General features: G+C 44.8%; 1 protein-coding gene across 2 annotated transcripts in view; it reads right to left on the bottom strand.

The window, feature by feature from the left end:
* LOC138681158 (calpain-8-like) overlaps positions 1-21,650 on the bottom strand; it is a 36,995-nt gene extending 15,345 nt beyond the window's left edge. For both annotated transcript variants that reach the window (XM_069768438.1, XM_069768439.1), the window contains exons 1-14: positions 21,334-21,650; positions 17,819-17,888; positions 17,132-17,250; positions 16,538-16,671; positions 14,312-14,477; positions 13,225-13,308; positions 13,050-13,135; positions 11,988-12,062; positions 8,303-8,460; positions 8,046-8,221; positions 6,956-6,967; positions 3,361-3,566; positions 3,232-3,274; positions 2,603-2,668 (exon numbers count right to left, since the gene is read on the bottom strand). In XM_069768438.1, coding sequence (XP_069624539.1) covers positions 2,603-2,668; positions 3,232-3,274; positions 3,361-3,566; positions 6,956-6,967; positions 8,046-8,221; positions 8,303-8,460; positions 11,988-12,062; positions 13,050-13,135; positions 13,225-13,308; positions 14,312-14,477; positions 16,538-16,671; positions 17,132-17,250; positions 17,819-17,888; positions 21,334-21,570 — 1,632 coding nt within the window. In that variant the 5' untranslated portion in view covers positions 21,571-21,650. The remainder of the gene's footprint in view (positions 1-2,602; positions 2,669-3,231; positions 3,275-3,360; positions 3,567-6,955; positions 6,968-8,045; positions 8,222-8,302; positions 8,461-11,987; positions 12,063-13,049; positions 13,136-13,224; positions 13,309-14,311; positions 14,478-16,537; positions 16,672-17,131; positions 17,251-17,818; positions 17,889-21,333) is intronic.

Genomic DNA, 21,650 nt, shown 5'->3' with positions numbered 1-21,650 from the left:
GCAACTTCTGCAGAGGTTGGAGGTGGTAGTGGGGAAGGAGCTGAGGGGCCGATGAGGAATGGCAGAGCTAGGGGCCCCTCTTACCAGCGGAGGCAGGCAAGGCGTCAGGAGGGCAGGGGGCAGGAGGAGCCTCGGGAAACTGGGGTAATGGCTGCCCCCTCCTCCGAGGCAACGGCTCATGTCACTGAGGCCCCGGGGAAGGAAGCGGTGAATGAGGAGATCAGAAGGATGGAGAATGAGGAAGTGGCTGATCTCTCAGATGCCTCTCAATATGAAAGTTTTGATGAGGATAGAGGGGAACAGCCAAAAGAAATGGGTGACAAGGGTACCAAGAGTGCCAAGAGTGCCAAAAGTAAAAAGAAGAAGAAAAAAGGTGGAAAATCTTCTTCCCTGACCAAGGTGCCTAAGGAAGGTCCCACCGACTCCCCTCTGATCCCTCTCTCCAACCGGTTCCAAGCTCTTGACGATCCTGCTGAGACAGGAGTCGGGGGTGAGGTTCCAGAGGTAACATCGGGAGGGCCTTTGGAAGGTGGGGGAGTCCCTTCTCCAGGGGGTGTGTCTTCCTCGGGAGGTGGGGACGACCCTGGGTCCGGAGATGAGAAAGAGGTGGGAGGGATGGATACCTCTGTCTCTCTGAAAAGGAGAGGGGGGGCTTCATCGTCCGGAGATGAGCGGGCTAGGAAAATGGGTGGGGGGAAGAAAAAGGCCATCTAACTCGATCACTCATGATGGCGGCACCCACCCCGTTGACTCTAGCGACTATTAATATCGCTAGTATAAAGTCTGATGCAGCTAGATTTGCGGCCTTTGATTTTCTCACCCGATTTGAGGCTGAAATTTTGTTTTTGCAGGAGACCAGGCTTATGGACATGGGGGCCATACACAAGGCGAAGAGCGAGTGGAGGTGCGGGTCTTCGTACTGGTCTCTTGTGGCAGAGCCATGTAGCGGGGTGGCAGTCCTTTTTAAGACTGCATCGGTTGAATGCCGGAGAGTTATCGAGGTAGAAATGGGGAGGTGCCTGGTCTAAGCATGGAGCACTTCCTCCTTCAGTGTCCTTTTAATACAGGGGTCTACAACAGGGTGGGTGCTTCCATAGGTTCGACTCGGCTGGCACACCTTTCCTATGCGGAGTGGGCGTATGGGGCATTCGGATCCCTGGGTGGCCGAGATCGGGGCACTTTATTTCTAGTCAGTTTAGTCGTCAGGTTTTACACGTGGAACGCACGGTGCTTAGTGTCAACTCAGCAGAAAATCCTCCCCCGGGACGAGGTTGTTAGGAACATTCTGGGTGCCCTGGTGAAGGTGCACTCTCTGGAGTATGACAGGCTAGGTGCAGCGAGGGCCTCTCTTCTCTGGAGAGGGTTCTCATTTAATGTACCTAGAGCTTAGATAAGCAGGTAAATGGTAGGGACAGGTAGATAGCCTCAGTAGGGACAGGTAGATAGTTAGGGACAGGACAGGGACAGTTAGGTAGGCACGCGGTGAGTTAGGTAGGGTAGTAGGGTCAGGCAGGGAGAGACAGGGAAAGGTAGGTAGAAAAAATAGGGGCAGATGTCTAGACAGGTAGGGTCGGCTGGTAGAGTAAGGATTGCTAGGGTAGAAGCCTGTCATCTCCGGTTTCCCGGTGGCGGGCTGGGGCTTTTCACTATCAGATTTTTGTTTTGCAGAAGTGAATTACTGATATAGGGCTTACAGGCACCAATCCTGGCTCTGGGTAAGTGTTGTAATATAGAGTAATGTAGCAGTGTATTGTAAGGGTTAATGCACCTGTCTTTTAAGCAAGAGGTTATGAGTTCCTTGGTGAGCTTATTTTTGTATTGTGTGGGGTTTTTTTTTTTTTTTTTCGTGGTGGGAGGGAGGGGTTTGGTGGTAGGTTGTTTATGGTTGTATTTGCTGTGTAAAAAGGGAAAAAAAAATATATATAAAAATAAATAAGTGAAATAAAAAAATTATAAAATTAAAAAAAAAAAAAAATTGTGTGTTTTAGATAGATGTGTTTAAGCCAGGTGGCTATAGTGTTTCTTTTTGGGCGATGGACCAGAGTTTTCTTTGTCAGGTTTGGTATGAAGTGTGTATGTGCGTGTATTAATAAAATGTTTCTTCTCTCCTTGGGTGAGGTAACCTGGGGAGGAGGAGATCTGGAGAATCAAAAGACAAGTAAAGGACAGAAAACAACATAAGAAAGAAAGATGGAGGAAGCTTCTCTGAGAAAGAAGAAGGCAGATTGTTTTCTTTTGCGGGGTTGCTTTGACTGGGGGCTGTTATGCTGGACTCGGACTTTGCTTTGGACTGGGGGGGTAATGTTGGACTCGGACAGTTGCTTTTGCTGGGGTTTTGATTTTTGCTATTTATTGATTGTAAGTTTTGTATTTTTATAATAAAAGAGTTCACTACATACAGATTTATACAGTCACCACTAGAGGGAGCTCACTACATACAGATTTATACAGTCACCACTAGAGGGAGCTCACTACATACAGATTTATACAGTCACCATTATACAGTAATATGTAAACTATGTGTCCATATTCCCCCTGTGTGTAACTGGCTTATTATTATTATTATTATTATTATTATCATAATAATAAAAATACTGGTTACCTCTTCACCTGGTTCCGCCGCTCCATTCTGACATTCTGTATCAGGGATTGCACTCAGTTTTGGTTCCTGTGGCACACAAGGAAACCTCGATTTTACAAATGGCACATGGTAGGTGAAGGCCTTTTTACAGTTTTTGCATTTGACGTGTATACAATCCTAGTTTGTCTTTTTTAACCATGTTTCTACTTTACGCATTTTTTATATAGAGAACACTTCCTGACTGTTACTCAGTTATTATAGTGTATCAAAAAATGTTGCAATCGGTGTGATGATTAAATATTGATTAAAGGGGTTGTTCAAAACGTACATATTGATGACCTACCCATTAATCTCTAATCACCAGGGGTCTGACACCTAACACCCTAATCAAGCAACTGTTTGCAGCTCCCACGGTGGCGGATCAAAATAGTGTACAGAGCCATTACAGCACAGCGCCATATACTCTGTAGTGGCCATTCGTGGTATTGCAGCCAAGATCACATTCATTTCAATAGCGGTTGATCCGCAGTACCCAAGAATGGCCACTACATGGTGTATGGAGCTGTTCTCAATTGATTGTTTATTGATGACCCATGTTTAGGAGAGGTCATTAATATCTTAGCACAAAACCAGAATTCTTCTGACTTCACCTTTACTTCAATGACATTAGCGACCACCACGTTGCCAATTTCTCTAAAATAAATAAATAAATAAATTATTAAAAAACACAAAAATTAGTAAAAAAAAACCATTGAAAAAAAAAAGAGGGTCTTGCTTACAGAGCTTTGGCATCTCTCTCCATGAAGATGCGAAGACAGAAATCTGCCTCCTGAGCCGGATAAAAGGTTGCAGGGACAATCACGTATTTTCCGATCGGGAGCTGGAAACGCTTGGACACCTCGCGGAGGTTCTTGTAGTTGTCCGTACGAGCAACGTCCTTGTACTTCTTGAAGAAATCTTTCCCCATTTGAACACTGAATGAAGCCTTGAGGAAGAACAATGGATATTACAGACATATAGTCTCCTCTGCATAAGCTGCCGCCATTTCTTCCTCTAAGAGACGTCAATGGGCAAAAAAATGAATTTCGGACAAAATCGAAAAAAAATTTTTTTTTTTTTTTTTTTTTTTTGCTTTTGACTTTTTTTTGTGCAACTTTTTAATTGCAAAAACGACTCAAAAGTTTTCCTAATTTGCTCAAAAATATCTGATGTGCGTAAAATCGCTCCCGAAGATAACCGGAGTATACCGTATTTTGTGCCACTTTTTTTTTTTTCCACAATGTATTCGTTTCAGATTAATCATGAATTTTGTCATGAATCAGACAAAAACACCTATAAAACCCCAAAAGTGAACACATAAGATAGAGTTTCAAAAAAAGGTGTAAATTAAAAGAATTCCAAACAAATGAAAAACAGGCAAAAAAAAACCCCATCAAAACTTGCAAAAAAAAAAAAAGTGGTGCAAATGCAATAATGAAGCGAGCCCACTTGTCTAGCAGCTTGGCAAATCAAAGTAGCCTTTAAAGTCAATACGTCCCCTTAAGTTCAGCATTCTCTGGTGATTGATTATTTTAGGATATCTTTATTAGATTTGGAACTATATTTTATGAAAGCTGAGTTTTGACCACTTTTAACAAATGGTTCATTTCTATCTTCCACCACTAGAGGGAGCTCACGATATACTGATAAAACACTGCAGCATCTCACAATTTATTTTCTTTCCTTAATTTCTTTTATGTCAAGAACCATAACATTTTTTTTTCCCCTGGCAAAGTTTGACATATGAGAACTTGCTTTTTTTGCGGGAGGAGTTTTTAATCACACCATTCACTTTGCCATACAATGTACTGAAAAACTGGGCCAAAAATTCCATCTCTGGGTGGAAATAGTGAAAAATAAATGCACCTTTGAAATTTTGGGTTTATTTTTACTGCATTCATTATGCAGTAAAAGTAACCTTTCGGTCACAGGTTTACGGGGACAGAGAGGAGCCATAAGATCGCAGCGTCTGATTTGTCCTACTCCTCCACTAATTAGAAGCCCTTCCTAATAAATGGTGCAGGTTTCTGTTAGCAGTGCAGGGGTTAATCTGTTCAGCTTAGAGTCTCTGTAGCTTCCTGCTTGGATAACCTCAGCTGTTCAGTGTTGACCACTCCCCTCTCCCATATATACCGGCCTCTGGCAATCTGGATTGCCAGTGTTAGTCTTGTACTGCCTGGTGTGGAGTGGAGGTGTTGGTTGTTGGTAGAGGCATTAGGAGTGTTGATTTGAGACTGTTGCTTGGTGTTTCTGCTGTGTGCAAATGCTCGCCCTCTTCTATTTGGTTTTCCTTCCTTTTCTCCTCTGTGTTCTTCACCATTGTCCGTGAGTGCATATATGTATGATTGTTGTTATCTTTGATTTATCCCTGTACGACCTCCCTAGTTACGCTAGTTTGTGTGCATGTATGTGTATATATATATATATATATATATATATAATATATATTATATACACATACACTATTAGTCCCCACTTCTCTTTTGGGGGAGAGGAACATATATAGGACTGTTTCAGGAGTTCAGCAAGGTACGTGGCCCCTGCATCTTCACCATCAGAAAGCAAGGTACATGGCCCCTGCATCTTCACCATCAGAAGTAATCCGGGGAGCAGGGATAGCTAGGACTCCTCTAGCGTTAGGGACAGGGAAGGAGCCCCTGGCCCCGAGTATTCTGACACCAGAGTTCTGACACTTTCAATATTGTGCTTAGATAAGTATAAATACAGCGATACCAAACCAAATAGAATTTTTTATTATTTCAGCAGTTTAAAAAAAAATCAGAACTTTATACAAAAATAATTTTCTGGGCTTGTTTTTTTGAGTGCTGATCGATATTTCTATCAGTGATTGACAGCAGTATTTAAATGGTTAAACTAGCGAACAGATCATGTTGTTGGCTGTGAAACACAGCTGCCATCTGCCCCATACAGCCCTCACGCGACCAGGTCATTAAGGGGTTATACAGTGAGTATGCAGTATGAGCGCCCTCTACTGGTGGCTGAAGGCGGACAGAATGTTATTTTATGATCTAACTCTGGAGTCTCGAATTATTAATTGTTTTATTTGTTTTAGTCATCTTTCTATCCGTTTTTTTTTTTAACTTTGCACCAAATTAATCAAAACCGCACAAGATGTTTGGTGAGTCTTGTGATATTTTTGCTCTGTTTCATCCTTTTAGAACAAAATGTATTTATACGCGCAAATTTAAAATGGATTTCCGCCAGGGTCCCGGAAAACCATTGTGCACAATATTTGCAACATTTCAATAAGGCGCAAATGATTATATTACTCCAAAGGTAACTGTATAATGAAAACATGTCCACAATATAGAGTATATAAAAAAAAATAGCAAGGACTGAAAAACTATAAAAGCCATAAAAAGTTTGGAGAAGACATTAAAATTCCTAAAATTTACATTTTTAATTACTTTAAAAAAAAAAAAAAAATGATGGTTAGACAGAAGAGATTCAGAAAAAAAAAATCTGACAACTATAATGATGAATTAAGAGCTGAATTTTGGTTCAGTTTAGAATAAAAGGTTACTCCCAACATTAAAGGGAACCTGTCTCCTGAATTTGGCGGGACCAGTTTTCGGTCATATGGGCGGAGTTTTCAGGTGTTTGATTCACCCTTTCCTTACCCGCTGGCTGCATGCTGGCCGCAATATTCTATGCTATTCATTCTATGTCCTCCGTAGTACACACCTGCGCAAAGCAAGATTGCCTTGCGCAGGCGTGTACTACGGAGGACAGATAATGAACTTCAATCCAATATTGCGGCCAGCATGCAGCCAGCGGGTAAGGAAAGGGTGAATCAAACACCCCAAAACTCCGTCCATATGAGCGAAAACCGGTCCCGCCAAATTCAGGTGACAGGTTCCCTTTAAAGCCAAATTTGCATGGCCGATAGTCACTGCCTGAGCATAGACCATGATGTCCACACTGGCCACGGGTCTCCTACCCCAAACTCATAGACATAGATGGGATTGTTGAGTTCAGGCCAGGAGAACCGCTGCCGGTCCACTCATCACGGTCTGTGCTTGGACTGCGAATGTCGAATGTGTAAAATCAGCCTAAAAATTATTCCATAACTTTGTGATGGATGGGCATTTGACCGCTTGGACCTTCGACAATCCTAGAATGGGGCTCTGAAATGCAAATGTATGCGCCCCCCCCCCCCCCCCTGAACATCAAGCAATGTCAGCTATTGTGCCGGTAGAGTGTAGAAATTATTCCAATCCGGTAGTTTGTATATATATATATATATGGGGGGAGGAAGAAAGGATCGGGAGAGACGTGTGCCCGAAGCGCCGCGTCTTCCGTTATCAGTCGTACCTCCTTGGGGATCTGCAAGAGAAAAGATGAAGAAATCATAAACCACAAGATCAATCTCCAATAGTATCCGATCTTCTACATGGTGCACAGACTCCTCTATACATGGCAAGAAGTGATGACATTGTCTAGGCAGTTCCAACTTGGGAACTTGACTCAGTATATCGGGCTAATTTTTGGATCAACATTTTCCATAATTTCATGCAGTCCCAATGCAAAATCTGTAACATGGCCCCCACCTATCGCAAATATATAATACTGACTCACATAAGTGACTTTTGGACCCACTCTGACACCCAGGTGCAAATGCTACCTTCACCCACCCCTCCCCCACTTATAGTTACACCAGCTCCCATTGAATTTCAAAGGTTGTGCCATCATTAAAATAAGTCACCAACTCAAAAGATGGGTGGGAGTCCGACCACTGGGACCCCAATTGATCACAGGCTTATAATTATCCGCGTGTTACCACTCCAGTAATGGGACTTCAGAGTACAACAATTTCTCCGAAAGTCCCCTTGGAAAGTGAAAGGAGTGGATGGCACATATGCGAGGTCAGAGCGGCATTCTAGAGCCCCATACTTGGGATTTTGTGGAAATCCCGATAGTCAGACCCCCGGTGATCAGCAAGTTGTCACCTATCCACAGAATAACTTTTAAAAATGGAAAATCCCTTTAATCAATCTGTATTCAGCAAGCTCCCCCTAGTGGTGGCTGCTGGAAGCTAAAATGTTATCATATTTCTGGGGAAGAAGAGAAGAGAAGGGGATTTGGAGAAAAATGACATTTGCAAAGAAATATTATGCACCGAAATTTTGAGATTTAAGTAAGAGTAAGAATTTTTCTGCATGGATGAGACATATATTGTTATTAACGACTATTGACCCCCGATACTAAGAAATGTAGAATAAATTTAGTATGGCTCTGCCAAGCGACCACAAGGCAGGTGCATGAATCCCTTTGACCTTGACATGATGGAAGGGCTCTGTTTAGAGGTCAGGAGTTTGGGTACCCCACTATGGGCAGCCCTCAAGGGCCCGTCTATAACAGCTAACATAGGGCAAACTATGTGCCAGTGTATGACCCCGCTGACCTGGTAGATATAGAAGCCAATGTTATATAGACTCCCGCCCTCGGGCTTCTTCCGTCTTCGCTCCTTTTGCATCAGGCTCACAATGACCGTGCTCAATGATGTATCCGTGCCCTCGGCGCCATCATCGTCAGGTTCCTCCAGTGTGATCAGGAACTGAGGATTGGTCCAAAAAGTGGCTGTTTGAGGAATAAAGAAGCGTCTGAGAAATCTGCACATTCCATGGAAATCTCTTTCATCCGGGATATGGCGTCTCTTACGGTTTCCCTTGCACCCTCCGGCGGTGCACCCGGCCGCCCAGCTCCCTGTGAATTCTGTCAGGCACCACTGGTGTTTCCCTTTGTAGCTCATGTTGTCCAGATTAAGATGACATATCTCTACTCGGAAAAATTCAACCAGAAAGGAAGAAAACGGCATCCTGAAAAAGGGCACAAAATACAATAAAACCGTCCACAGGAGCCGCTCTTCCCCAGTAACCTCACCTGTGTCTCCTCCCCCCAGTATTCACAGTAGGACCCCTCATTCCCTTGTAGTTACAGAAGGGCCAGGTCACCTTTCCCCAGTAGTCGGACCAGGCCTTCCTATCTCCCCCCCAGTATTCACAGCAGGACCCCTCATTCCCTTATAGTTACAGAAGGGCCACGTCACCTTTCCCCAGTAGTCGGACCAGGCCTTCCTATCTCCCCCTAGTATTCACAGCAGGACCCCTCATTCCCTTATAGTTACAGAAGGGCCACTCCACCTTTCCCCAGTAGTCGGACCTGGGCTTCCTATCTCCCCCCAGTATTCACAGCAGGACCCCTCATTCCCTTGTAGCTACAGAAGGGCCACGTCACCTTTCCCCAGTAGTCGGACCTGGGCTTCCTACCTCCCCCCAGTATTCACAGCAGGATCACTCATTCCCTTGTAGCTACAGAAGGGCCACGTCACTTTTCCCCAGTAGTCAGACCTGGGCTTCCTATCTCCCCCCAGTATTCACAGCAGGACCCCTCATTCCCTTATAGTTACAGAAGGGCCACATCCACTTTCCCCAGTAGTTGGACCTGGGCTTCCTACCTCCCCCCAGTATTCACAGCAGGATCACTCATTCCCTTGTAGTTACAGAAGGGCCACATCCCCTTTCCCCAGTAGTCAGACCAGGCTTTCCTACCTCCCCCCAGTATTCACAGTAGGATCCCTCATTCCCTTGTAGTTACAGAAGGGCCACATCCCCTTTCCCCAGTAGTCGGACCAGGCCTTCCTACCTCCCCCAGTATTCACAGCAGGACCCCTTATTCCCTTGTAGTTACAGAAGGGCCACGTCACCTTTCCCCAGTAGTCGGACCAGGCCTTCCTACCTCCCCCCAGTATTCACAGCAGAATCCCTCATTCCCTTGTAGTTACAGAAGGGCTACGTCACCTTTCCCCAGTAGTCAGACCAGGCCATCCTACCTCCCCCGCAGTATTCACAGTAGGACCCCTCATTCCCTTGTAGTTACAAAAGGGCCACGTCACCTTTCCCCAGTAGTCGGACCAGGCCTTCCTACCTCCCCCTAGTATTAACAGCAGGATCCCTTATTCCCTTATAGTTACAGAAGGGCCACATCCACTTTCCCCAGTAGTTGGACCTGGGCTTCCTACCTCCCCCCAGTATTCACAGCAGGATCACTCATTCCCTTGTAGTTACAGAAGGGCCACATCCCCTTTCCCCAGTAGTCAGACCAGGCTTTCCTACCTCCCCCCAGTATTCACAGTAGGATCCCTCATTCCCTTGTAGTTACAGAAGGGCCACATCCCCTTTCCCCAGTAGTCGGACCAGGCCTTCCTACCTCCCCCCAGTATTCACAGTAGGATCCCTCATTCCCTTGTAGTTACAGAAGGGCCACATCCCCTTTCCCCAGTAGTCGGACCAGGCCTTCCTACATCCCCCCAGTATTCACAGCAGGACCCCTCATTCCCTTGTAGTTACAGAAGGGCCACGTCACCTTTCCCCAGTAGTCGGACCAGGCCTTCCTACATCCCCCCAGTATTCACAGCAGAATCCCTCATTCCCTTGTAGTTACAGAAGGGCTACGTCACCTTTCCCTAGTAGTCAGACCAGGCCATCCTACCTCCCCCGCAGTATTCACAGTAGGACCCCTCATTCCCTTGTAGTTACAAAAGGGCCACGTCACCTTTCCCCAGTAGTCGGACCAGGCCGTCCTACCTCCCCCCAGTATTAACAGCAGGACCCCTCATTCCCTTGTAGTTACAGAAAGGCCACGTCACCTTTCCCCAGTAGTCGGACCAGGCCTTCCTACCTCCCCCCCAGTATTCACAGTAGGACCCCTCATTCCCTTGTAGTTACAAAAGGGCCACGTCACCTTTCCCCAGTAGTCGGACCAGGCCTTCCTACCTCCCCCCAGTATTAACAGCAGGACCCCTCATTTCCTTGTAGTTACAGAAGGGCCACTTCACCTTTCCCCAGTAATCGGACCAGGCCTTCCTACCTCCCCCCAGTATTCACAGCAGGACCCCTCATTCCCTTGTAGTTACAGAAGGGCCATGTCACCTTTCCCCAGTAGTCGGACCAGGCCTTCCTACCTCCCCCCAGTATCAACAGCAGGACCCCTCATTCCCTTGTAGTTACAGAAGGGTCACGTCACCTTTCCCCAGTAGTCGGACCTGGGCTTCCTACCTCCCCCCAGTATTCACAGCAGGGGCCCTCATTCCCTTGTAGTTACAGAAGGGCCACTTCACCTTTCCCCAGTAGTCGGACCTGGGCTTCCTACCTCCCCCCAGTATTCACAGCAGGACCCCTCATTTCCTTGTAGTTACAGAAGGGCCACTTCACCTTTCCCCAGTAATCGGACCAGGCCTTCCTACCTCCCCCCAGTATTCACAGCAGGACCCCTCATTCCCTTGTAGTTACAGAAGGGCCAGGTCACCTTTCCCCAGTAGTCGGACCTGGGCTTCCTACCTCCCCCCAGTATTCACAGCAGGACCCCTCATTCCCTTGTAGTTACAGAAGGGCCACTTCACCTTTCCCCAGTAATCGGACCAGGCCTTCCTACCTCCCCCCAGTATTCACAGCAGGACCCCTCATTCCCCTGTAGTTACAGAAGGGCCAGGTCACCTTTCCCCAGTAGTCGGACCTGGGCTTCCTACCTCCCCCCAGTATTCACAGCAGGACCCCTCATTCCCTTGTAGTTACAGAAGGGCCACTTCACCTTTCCCCAGTAGTTGGAGATGGGCTTCACAGCAGGGGCCCTCATTCCCCCAGTAGTCACAGAAGGGCATCATCCCCCTTTCCACAAGGCCATAACTGCATTCTCTCTTTAGAATTTATCATAGGGCCCCACATTCCCCTACTTCTCACAGAAGGCCAACTCCCTTTTTCCCATGTGGTCATATTTGGGCCGAACCCCCCCCCCCCCCCCCCCAATTTTTACAGCAGGGCCCTTCAGTCTCCCCTAGTTCTCACAAGGGGCCACTCTTCTTTCCTATGTGGTTATAGCCATACTTCCTCTTCCCCCAATATTCTCCTAGATACAAAGGGCGTTTTCCCTTGTAGTCGCTGCTGAACTTTCTTTGTCCTCCCATTATTCACAGCAAGACTTCATCTTTCACCCTCCCCAGTGGTCACAGCTGGGCCTTCACCTCCCCCACTACTCATTGCTGGACCCTTTATTCTGCTAGTATTTACAGGAGGGTCTTCCACCCTTTCTCTAGTAGTCACAGCTGGGCTTCCTCCTCCCCAGTGCTCACAGCAGAGCGTCCCCTCTCTCTATCCTCCCCGTTGTCCTATCAGGATAGCTGTAAGCGAATACAGAATTGCTGCCATGAGACTAGCCAATATGAAGGGAAGCTACTCTTTGAAGGACCTGTTTGACAAATCAAAACATAGATCATATCTGGGGGTTTTAGCATCTTCCGCAGGTTTTGTACATTTGTTGCACAGTTTACAACTCAACACAATTTACTCACCAGGTTTCTCCATCATCGCAATCAATTTTAAGATCCGCCTTTATTCTTGGGTCAACTTTATCCCATTCTGGTGCTCTGCGAGATGACAAAATCCTGAGTTTATACAAATGCTGCCTCACCGATTGCCCAGGGAGTTTTCATTCACACAATATGATTATACCGAAATGGTTTTACGCTGGGAGTCCGCACAACAATCTTTGAAAAATACTTTCAAATGTTTTTTTTTTAAATAATAAAAATAATAATAATGTAGGAAAACAAGTACTGCCGCCCTGTCTCCACATAAATGATGTAGGCACAGACAGTACTGTTACCTTGTCTCCACATAAATGATATAGGTACAGATAGTACTGCCACCCTGTCTCCACGTAAATGATGTAGGCAAAGATAGTACTGCCACCCTGTCTCCATCTCCATGTAACTGATGTAGGCACAGATAGTAGTGCCTCCCTGTCCCCATGTAAAAGATGTAGGCACAGATAGTACTGCCTCCCTGTCTCCACGTAAATGATGTAGGCACAGATAGTACTGCCACCCTGTCTCCATCTCCATGTAAATAATGTAGGCACAGATAGTACTGCCTCCCTGTCTCTTCCTGTAAATTATGTAGGTACAGGTAGTACTGTCTCCCTATCTCTCCCTGTAAATGATGAGGGTACAGATAGTACAGCCTCCCTGTCTCTTCCTGAAAATTATGTAGGTACAGATAGTAATGCCTCCCTATCTCTCCCTGTAAATGATTAGGATACAGATAGTACAGCCTCCCTGTCTCTTCCTGCAAATTATGTAGGTGCATATAGTACTGCTTCCCTATCTCTCCTTGTAAATTATGAGGATACAGATAGTACTGCATCCTTGTCTCTTCCTGTAAATTATGTAGATAAAGATAGAACTACTGCCCTGTATGTGCCTCCTTGCAAATGAGGTAGGTACAGATATTACTGCATCCATTTTCTTGTTCCATAAATTATTGTAAGCACAGATAGTACTGTCTGTTTTACTCCAACCTGGAATAGGTGGTATCTGTCCAGACAAGGCCATAAATGCAGTGTGTCCAATTACCTATCACTCCATGCTCCGTTCCATTCTTTATAACCCCATGGGTTTCTCACTCTGACAATCTGGACTGTATCGCCACGATAGGGAATCTGTTCATGACAAGTGACAATCCATTTACCATTTATCTTTAAGGTTTAAAAGTGACAAAAAAAGTCCTTTTTATACATCTATATGTTACCTCTTCAGCTCCGGTCAGGGAATACGCGTGGTTTTTGACCACATTGGTGCTGACGACTATTTCTCCTGTCCCAGAGTCAGATTTCTGTGATAAATGATAAATATATCAGGTATTTTAATTAACTATATGCAATTTTATTGTTTCCAAGTGAGTTGGTGGCCAAGACACAGACAGCAAATTTCCTTTCCCCTTTAAGGCTCACTACTTAATACCCAATATCCAAGAATGTAACTATAATGGGTAGGGGGGTTTCAGTCGCACCCATGCTCTGGAGCCTAGAAGTGCCCACATAGGTCCCTTTGGCTCATCTGAAGAGATCAATACTATTAAAGACTGAGATTTTGCATTGACACACATCAGCTTGCAGTTACGCCACTGACAATATTGTTGGCGGTCAAGGGTGATGAACGAGTTAACATACAGAATTACAATATTGGGTGCAGTTCTGTTGATAGGATACAAATTCTCTGCTTTCATTCACAAAACCAATATTTTACGTTCCTTCAGCTGCCACTAGAGGGAGCTCACTGCATGAAGATTTGCTGTAGCTCATATTGAAGTCAATAATAAATCTGTATGCAGGGAGCTCCCCCTAGTGGTGACAGAAATTCTCTATCTTTTTCTTGATGCTTTCTCCTGAACTGCAAGGTTATCAGTAAAGTTTGCTCATGCAATGTTAAACATGTTAAATAATAATAAATAGAGGACGACAAGGATAAATAAAAATTTTGACTCCCATTTTCAGTGGTTTCTATTCTGGACCCAAACATTGTTCTGTGTGAATGAAAAATAGTCCTGGAACTGCAGTACAATGCCTACACCATCATACAATTGACAATATAATAGTGCAATACACTGTTGTAACTACCTCGAGAAATAATATACTGCCTGCGTAGTAACAATGCTGCACAATGCCTATGTAAACATCACCATATGGTGCCGAAATAATGCTACCATATAACAATGGCCTTATAATACTGCCATACGATTACGACCAACAGAGGTGCCGTGGGCACCAAGCTTTTCCCAGCACCCGCTTTAGCTACAGCAGCCAATATCCAGCCCTGACAAATCCCAGGAGACTTACGGTGCTACACGTGAGCAGCGATCTCTTCCTTAAGGCTGTCTGGATGATCTGAAACAAAGTCGGAGGAGCGCTATCGAAATAATAGAGTTCACCGATCCCACCGGTGAAGTCCTCCAAAGCCTCTAATGGTACACCTCCGGCAAGTGCTTCATACGACCCATTCACCCTGCAAACAGATACGGCAGAAATCATGGAGTTATATAATTACGCCCCACCCCAGGTATGGTAATCTATCAACCTTTCCCTGTAAATGATAGTCACATATTGTACCTGCCCATACAGTATATCTGCCTATAGTGCCTCCCTGTATATGATCTAGGTACAGATAGTACTGTCTCCTTGTCTCTTCCTGTAAATCATAGAATGGTAGAGTTGGAAGGGACCTCCTGGGTCCTCATGTCTATCCCTCTGCTCAAAGCTAAACCATCTCAGACAGATGTCTGTCCATCCTCTGTGTGAAGACTTCCGTTGAAAGAGAACTCACCACCTCTCGCGGCCGCCTGTTCCACTCATTGATCACCCTCACTAAATAATGTAGGTACAGTATGTCTCTTCCGATGCATAATGTAGATTCAAATAGTACCGCCTGCTTACCTCTTCCTATAAATAATGTAGGCACAGATAGTACTGCATCCCTGTTTCTCCTTACTAGTGATGTAGATTCAAACAGTGCTACGTTAATGACTAGTTATAAATGCAGCTCCAGTGGATAGCACAGTATCTCAGAGTCTCATTGTGAATTGTGTAGGTACGGATAGTACAGTTTCCCCTCTTTTTTTAAATGGTGTAGGTACAGATAGTACTGCCTCCCCGTCTCTCCTTGTACATGATGTAGGTACAGATAGTACTTCCTTTCTCTAGCTGTAATTTATGTACTGGGTACAAGTAATACTGCCTCCCTTTCTCTCTGTAAATGATGTAGGTACAGATAGTACTGCCACCCTGTCTCCACGTTAATGATGTAGGCACAGATAGTACTGCCACCCTGTCTCCATGTAAATGATGTAGGCACATATAGTACTGCCACCCAGTCTCCACGTTAATGATGTAGGCACAGATAGTGCTGCCACCCTGTCTCCATGTAAATTATGTAGGTTGGCACATATAGTACTGCCACCCTGTCTCCATGTTAATGATGTAGGCACAGATAGTACTGCCACCCTGTCTCCATGTAAATGATGTAGGCACATATAGTACTGCCACCCTGTCTCCACATTAATGATGTAGGCACAGATAGTACTGCCACCATGTCTCCATGAAAATGATGTAGGCACATATAGTACTGCCACCCAGTCTCCGCGTTAATGATGTAGGCACAGATAGTACTGCTACCCTGTCTCCATGTAAATGATGTAGGTTGGCACATATAGTACTGCCACCCAGTCTCCACGTTAATGATGTAGGCACAGATAGTACTGCCACCCTGTCTCCATGTAAATTATGTAGGTTGGCACATATAGTACTGCCAGCCTGTCTCCACGTTAGTGATGTAGGCACAGAGAGTACTGCCACCCTGTCTCCATGTAAATGATGTAGGCACATATAGTACTGCCACCCAGTCTCCACGTTAGTGATGTAGGCACAGATAGTGCTGCCACCCTGTCTCCATGTAAATGATGTAGGTTGGCCCATATAGTACTGCCACCCTGTCTCCACGTTAGTGATGTAGGCACAGATAGTACTGCCACCCTGTCTCCACGTTAATGATGTAGGCACAGATAGTACTGCCACCATGTCTCCATGAAAATGATGTAGGCACATATAGTACTGCCACCCAGTCTCCACGTTAATGATGTAGGCACAGATAGTACTGCCACCCTGTCTCCATGTAAATGATGTAGGTTGGCACATATAGTACTGCCACCCAGTCTCCACGTTAATGATGTAGGCACAGATAGTACTGCCACCCTGTCTCCATGTAAATTATGTAGGTTGGCACATATAGTACTGCCAGCCTGTCTCCACGTTAGTGATGTAGGCACAGATAGTACTGCCACCCTGTCTCCATGTAAATGATGTAGGCACATATAGTACTGCCACCCTGCCTCCACGTTAATGATGTAGGCACAGATAGTACTGCCTCCCTGTCACTCACTGGAAATGATGTAGGTACAGGTAGTACGGCCTCCCGTTAATGATCTAGGTACAGATAGGGATGTAGTACAATCTCTATCAATGCGCTTGGTAGAATTCACAGCTGCTCAGGTGATTATTTTAGGGTCTTACTTGGCATAGGCCTTCTCCAGAAGGGCGCTCCAGAACTCATTAGCAGTGGTAGACTTGACAAACAGCAGCTTACTTTTCTTTGTAGGAAGCCGATCATCCACAACTACATCCACCCACTCGCCGTACTGCCAGAACTGGGGGGGAACAGGTTATCAGTTATTATAAGAGAATGTGCTAATCTTACACCTGATCCATGAGTCACGGAGAACGTCATCAATGCAGAGAACGAGAATCTTATATTTGGTCTTGTTGTGGCAACAATCGTTATATTATGGGATTATTTTATTTAAGTATGACGAAAAGATCATCAATGTCATTCAAACAGATGGACTCTAGAACCAAAAAAATAACCATTGTTACATGGGACTTTTTTTCGACAGGTGGGTGGTGGGTCCTCAAGAACAGGTCCTGCTTAGTTGGCAATTATCGTAGCTCCCACAGAAATGTATGGAGACTAACAGTGGTCTATCATTCACCTAATGACCACCGGCTGCTAGAGTCCCTGGACCCCCACCCTGATCAGCTGATCAATGGGATGGCCACATTTAAAGGGGACGGCTAAAGTAGAACCAAATACAACATATGGGACGCTACCTTAAAGTGAAATATTCCTGCATAGTTGATGTCAAAGCTCTGATCCACGGGGACAACGCGGCAGAGACAGTCGTCATTCAGAGTCAGAGATGCGATGGAACAGAGAAACCAGCAGTCACCTGTACAGAAAAGCCTTTTATGGGGCAGCGTTTCAAAGACATTAGATATACAGAGCATGACGTATCACATAATATATCCATTTACCACTATTAGTTTTATCCTAATCACCACAAAAACGCAGTCAAAAGATCCCATAAAATATCACTTTTATTAATTACATAATAAAACCCAATACATGGAAACAGGTACAGTGGAAACGATGGGGACAGTGGAGCACTATGTGGCAGTACAAAAAACAAACACACAAGGGGCTGAAAGGTACCACCCACTGCATAGACATACCATGAAGCAGTATACTTTGGCTGACAAACCATAAATATGGTGAAATAAGTGTATAGATATAAGTAGAATCACTAAGGACTAGTCATTATCAAGCCAATAAACTAAAGTAACCGAATAATACCTGGAGCCCACCCCGACGCGCGTTTCAGAGCGCAGAACGGCTCCTTCCTCAGGGGACTTCTGTATCCTCTCTGATGTATTTTAATTCCTCTCTATGTGTGTAAAATGTATGCTACAACTTTATTATTCACTATTAGTTTTAGTGTAGTGATGAACACGACATACCTAACGATCCCTGACGGACATCTGCGCGACTCGCGCCTTCATTAATAAACTGTGGATTGGGTTTTATTTTCTGTAAGAGATGAATAATATAAGAGAGGATTATATTATTATTACAGCTTTCTATATCTGGTAACCCATCAGATGGAGGAGCTTCTTCCTGGCAGTTTCCTTTAGATCACGACACCAACATGAGGGAGTTTCTCATACAAATCCCATAATAAATCCATTGTCAAAAAGCCGATACACCCGCCAAAACCTCCCTAAATAATGATTGGTAATACTATTTGTAGGAAGAAATGGACGGTCCGGGTGACAGAATATACAATAGTATCTGCAGTAGTGATGAGCGAGCGTGCGTGAGTGGAGGTTAGTGTTAAGGTGTTATATGAGCATGCTCGTGTGCTAATCGAGCATTTAGGCGCGCTCGAAAAACATGTTCAAGTCCCCGCAACTGCATGTCTCGCGGTTGTTTGACAGCCGCAACATATGCAGAGATTGCTTAACAAATAGTCAATCCCTGAATGTGTTGAAGCTCTCGAATAACCATAAGACATGCAGCCACGGCGACTCGAGCATATTTTTCAATTTTTCTGAAATTCTCAATTAGGACACGAGCATGCTCAGATAACACTTTATCTGAGCACACACACTCATCACTAATCTGCAGCTGTCATCGGCTTGAGTGCACCATGCAGGTGGCCAACAAGCTACAGGTGGATACAAAACAGTGGCCGATAACCAATGGCGCCGCAAATATAGCAAAACTCAAGTTCCCAGTCATGGGGCAAGCTGAGAATAGTAGTTTTGTAACACCTAAATAGCCATAGATTGGAGACCACCGATCTGGAGCCACTGGTGGGCAGCTGCCAAGAGCTGGTGCAACGTGTGATCTACAAGAGTCTCCAGAGAAGTCATCTCAAGCCTACTCCCAGCATGCTGAGGCTATGTGCGTATAGGTTTTTTTAGGTGTACTTTTTTGTAAGAGTTTTTGCATCGGAAACTGAGCAGAAACTCCAAATTTTCCAGGAGGATTTGGAGAGATTTTGCTTAAAAAATTCCAAAATATACTCAGTGTGCTCATACACACTAATTAATATAAAAGTCTCGCACTCAACTTAAATCTTATTTCTTTATTGAGTGAAGGGTAGCACTGGAAATGTTTCAGCTCAACTAGAGCTTTCATCAGTCACTACAAATTTATCAAAAGATATATATACATATCAAAAAACAGTGTATAACAAAATTAAAACCGTAACCAAAAATACAATGAAAAAAAGTATATACAATGTCTCACAATTTTGTACAATAGCCAAAATCATATTACATAGATGCATATAGCATATTAAATGGCAGTGAGAACTCGCGTATAGATTCCCGCTCGGTATAAATTATCGTGGAAACAAGGAGAAGAAACAGACATACCGTGCTGTGCCTAAAATGGTGTGTGGATCATGTCCTGAGATAGAAATACAGATCGTGCCTGTTGCCAAGTACAGCAAAGGGAAGGATTAGGTGTCAGAATAAACTGGACCGTGACAAATATAGTGCTGGTATGGTCCGAAAAATACTTACAGCTGAATGACTACTGAGAGATGAGGTGGAAGTCTTTTATGTAGTATACAAAAGTTGCGAAGTAGAGCAGTGGTAGGCTAGGATGGGGGAGAAAAAGACGGTGCTAAATGTAGTATGGTGAGGCCATATGCAGTGCCAATATAGTAAGTGTATTTACCTTAGAGTAATATAGCATTGGTGGCAAGAAACAAAACACCTCGGGGGCGGTCAGCATAAGAACCGGGGCTGTAGGGTATATAATATAGATCAGGGAGAGTGGAACAATAGGACTACCTGTATACATCGGGAAGGACTGTGTACTGTACCTTATGGGTGTGGTGTCGGCGATGAGAGGCAGTACCCTCAGAGACGGCCAGTAGTAGAGCCGGGGTTGTAAAGGGATATAGTATCTATGAAAAAATATGGAGTAGTGGACCCCTAAGAGTCCAACAAGAAAGGCTGCGACCGGGAGCAAAAGTGCCTACCTGGAGGAAGAAGCCACCTATGTACATATGATGCCCCTGGAGACGCGGAGGGTACTGCCTCTCATCGCCGACACCACACCCATAAGGTACAGTACACAGTCCTTCCCGATGTATACAGGTAGTCCTATTGTGATGAGGATAAGAAACGAGGAAAGTGATCAAAATACATTGTGACTTTCCAGAGACAGGTCCAAGGAGAGGACGGATAGCTGTGTGGTCCAGAGTTTATACCGGTAACTCAAAGAGGTAACGGGCCTAAGTGGGACAGGGTACGTAAGACGATGAGAGTGCCCCGGGTGGGAGATCCAGAGCGTCAGAAAAAGAGATAAGTATTGGCCATGGTGGTAAAGTAGCTCCCTTAAGGGAAAAAAAGACGCGGAACAGCGGGTCTACCATAGGACTCTTAAAAGCTGGACTGTAATACTGAGCCGGGCTGTGGTGAAGTAAAGAGGAAAAGCAAAGACAGAGGACAAGAGAGAAAAGAGGAAGGAATCTATGTGTGGAAAATGCTCCGTATTATAAAAGAAATGTTTGTGAAGAAATGTGTCCACTATCTCTCTCCTGTACATAACCCTCCCCAAGTTCATTATCAGTAAAACGTTTATGTCAAAATCTTGGTCTCCCTCCTTGAACTGTTCAACACCTGGCCCTGGTAAACCAGTAACATCAGTTACATGCAGCCTGCATGGGCATAGTTCCCTCACACCACAAGTCCACACACCAAGGAAAGACCCACTAACTTCAGGTAACGTGCCAGGGCATAAGAGAAGCGTACTTCCCCCACGGCTACCGTCCCATGCAACATTACATATACTGAGAGGAAACTGAGCAGAAACTGCCAAATCCTCGTCCAAATCTCAAAAACATGGAGTTTCTGCTCAGTATAGAGTGTGAAGAATGAACAAGTAACATCTTTTATCTGCTCCCAGGTATCTGAACCCTGCAGTGGTTAAAAGAGGTTGCGAGACGGATCAGACCTATTGCAAGATGTCGTGTGCGCATGTCCTAAGGCTATGTCCATATTGAGTTTTTTCTAAGCATTTTAGGAGCAAAAAACGTGCACACTGAGTCTTTTTCTTTAGACAAAACTGAGTAGAACCTCCAAGTCTTTGAGAAGCTTTGAGGAGGATTTGAAGACATTACTCTCAGTTCCTTCTTGGTTTCTGCTCCAAAACCTCCAATAAAAATTCCATGTGGACATAGCTACTAACTGGAAAATCTCCAAATCCTCCTACATATCTCAACGCTCCACAAAAACATTACGTTTCTGCTCATTTTCAGCTCCGACAACTCACCAAAAAGACTCGGTGTGCACATAGCCTTAGAGTCGTAGTCTTGTGACAGGCAGAAATTCACAAGTAATGAAAGTAAGACATAGATTATACTTGGGAAATGGAATGAATACGCCCAATAAAATAAAGAGAGGTCAAGATAGCAGAAAAATCCATAGTTTAAATGTATCATTCAGTGTTTCCTCACCGAAGGTCTTTTCCACTCAAGTCCTTGAACTTTCACCGAGTTGGGACCCAGATCCTTAAATCCGAGAGACGACCAAGCGGCAGGAAATGTTGGGTCCTCGAATAACGTCCCAGAAGCCAAGCACTGTGCCCTCAACTCCTCAAAGTCTTGGTTTAAGTATTTCTTTGGGGTCTTATTGGCCCCAATACCTAAAGCTGTGGCCCTGTCCTTGGCCAGTTTAGCAGCTACGCCTGCCATAGTACCGGGCTTCTGTGTGTAGGGAGACTGAAGACTATAGAGAAGATCTCAATATATATGTATATAGTCAGTAAACCAGG

The sequence above is a fragment of the Ranitomeya imitator genome, chromosome 5 (genome assembly GCF_032444005.1).
Source record: "Ranitomeya imitator isolate aRanImi1 chromosome 5, aRanImi1.pri, whole genome shotgun sequence".
Lineage (NCBI taxonomy): Eukaryota > Metazoa > Chordata > Amphibia > Anura > Dendrobatidae > Ranitomeya > Ranitomeya imitator.
Note: the sequence above shows the minus strand (reverse complement) of the source record. Positions and strands in the feature narration are given on the sequence as shown.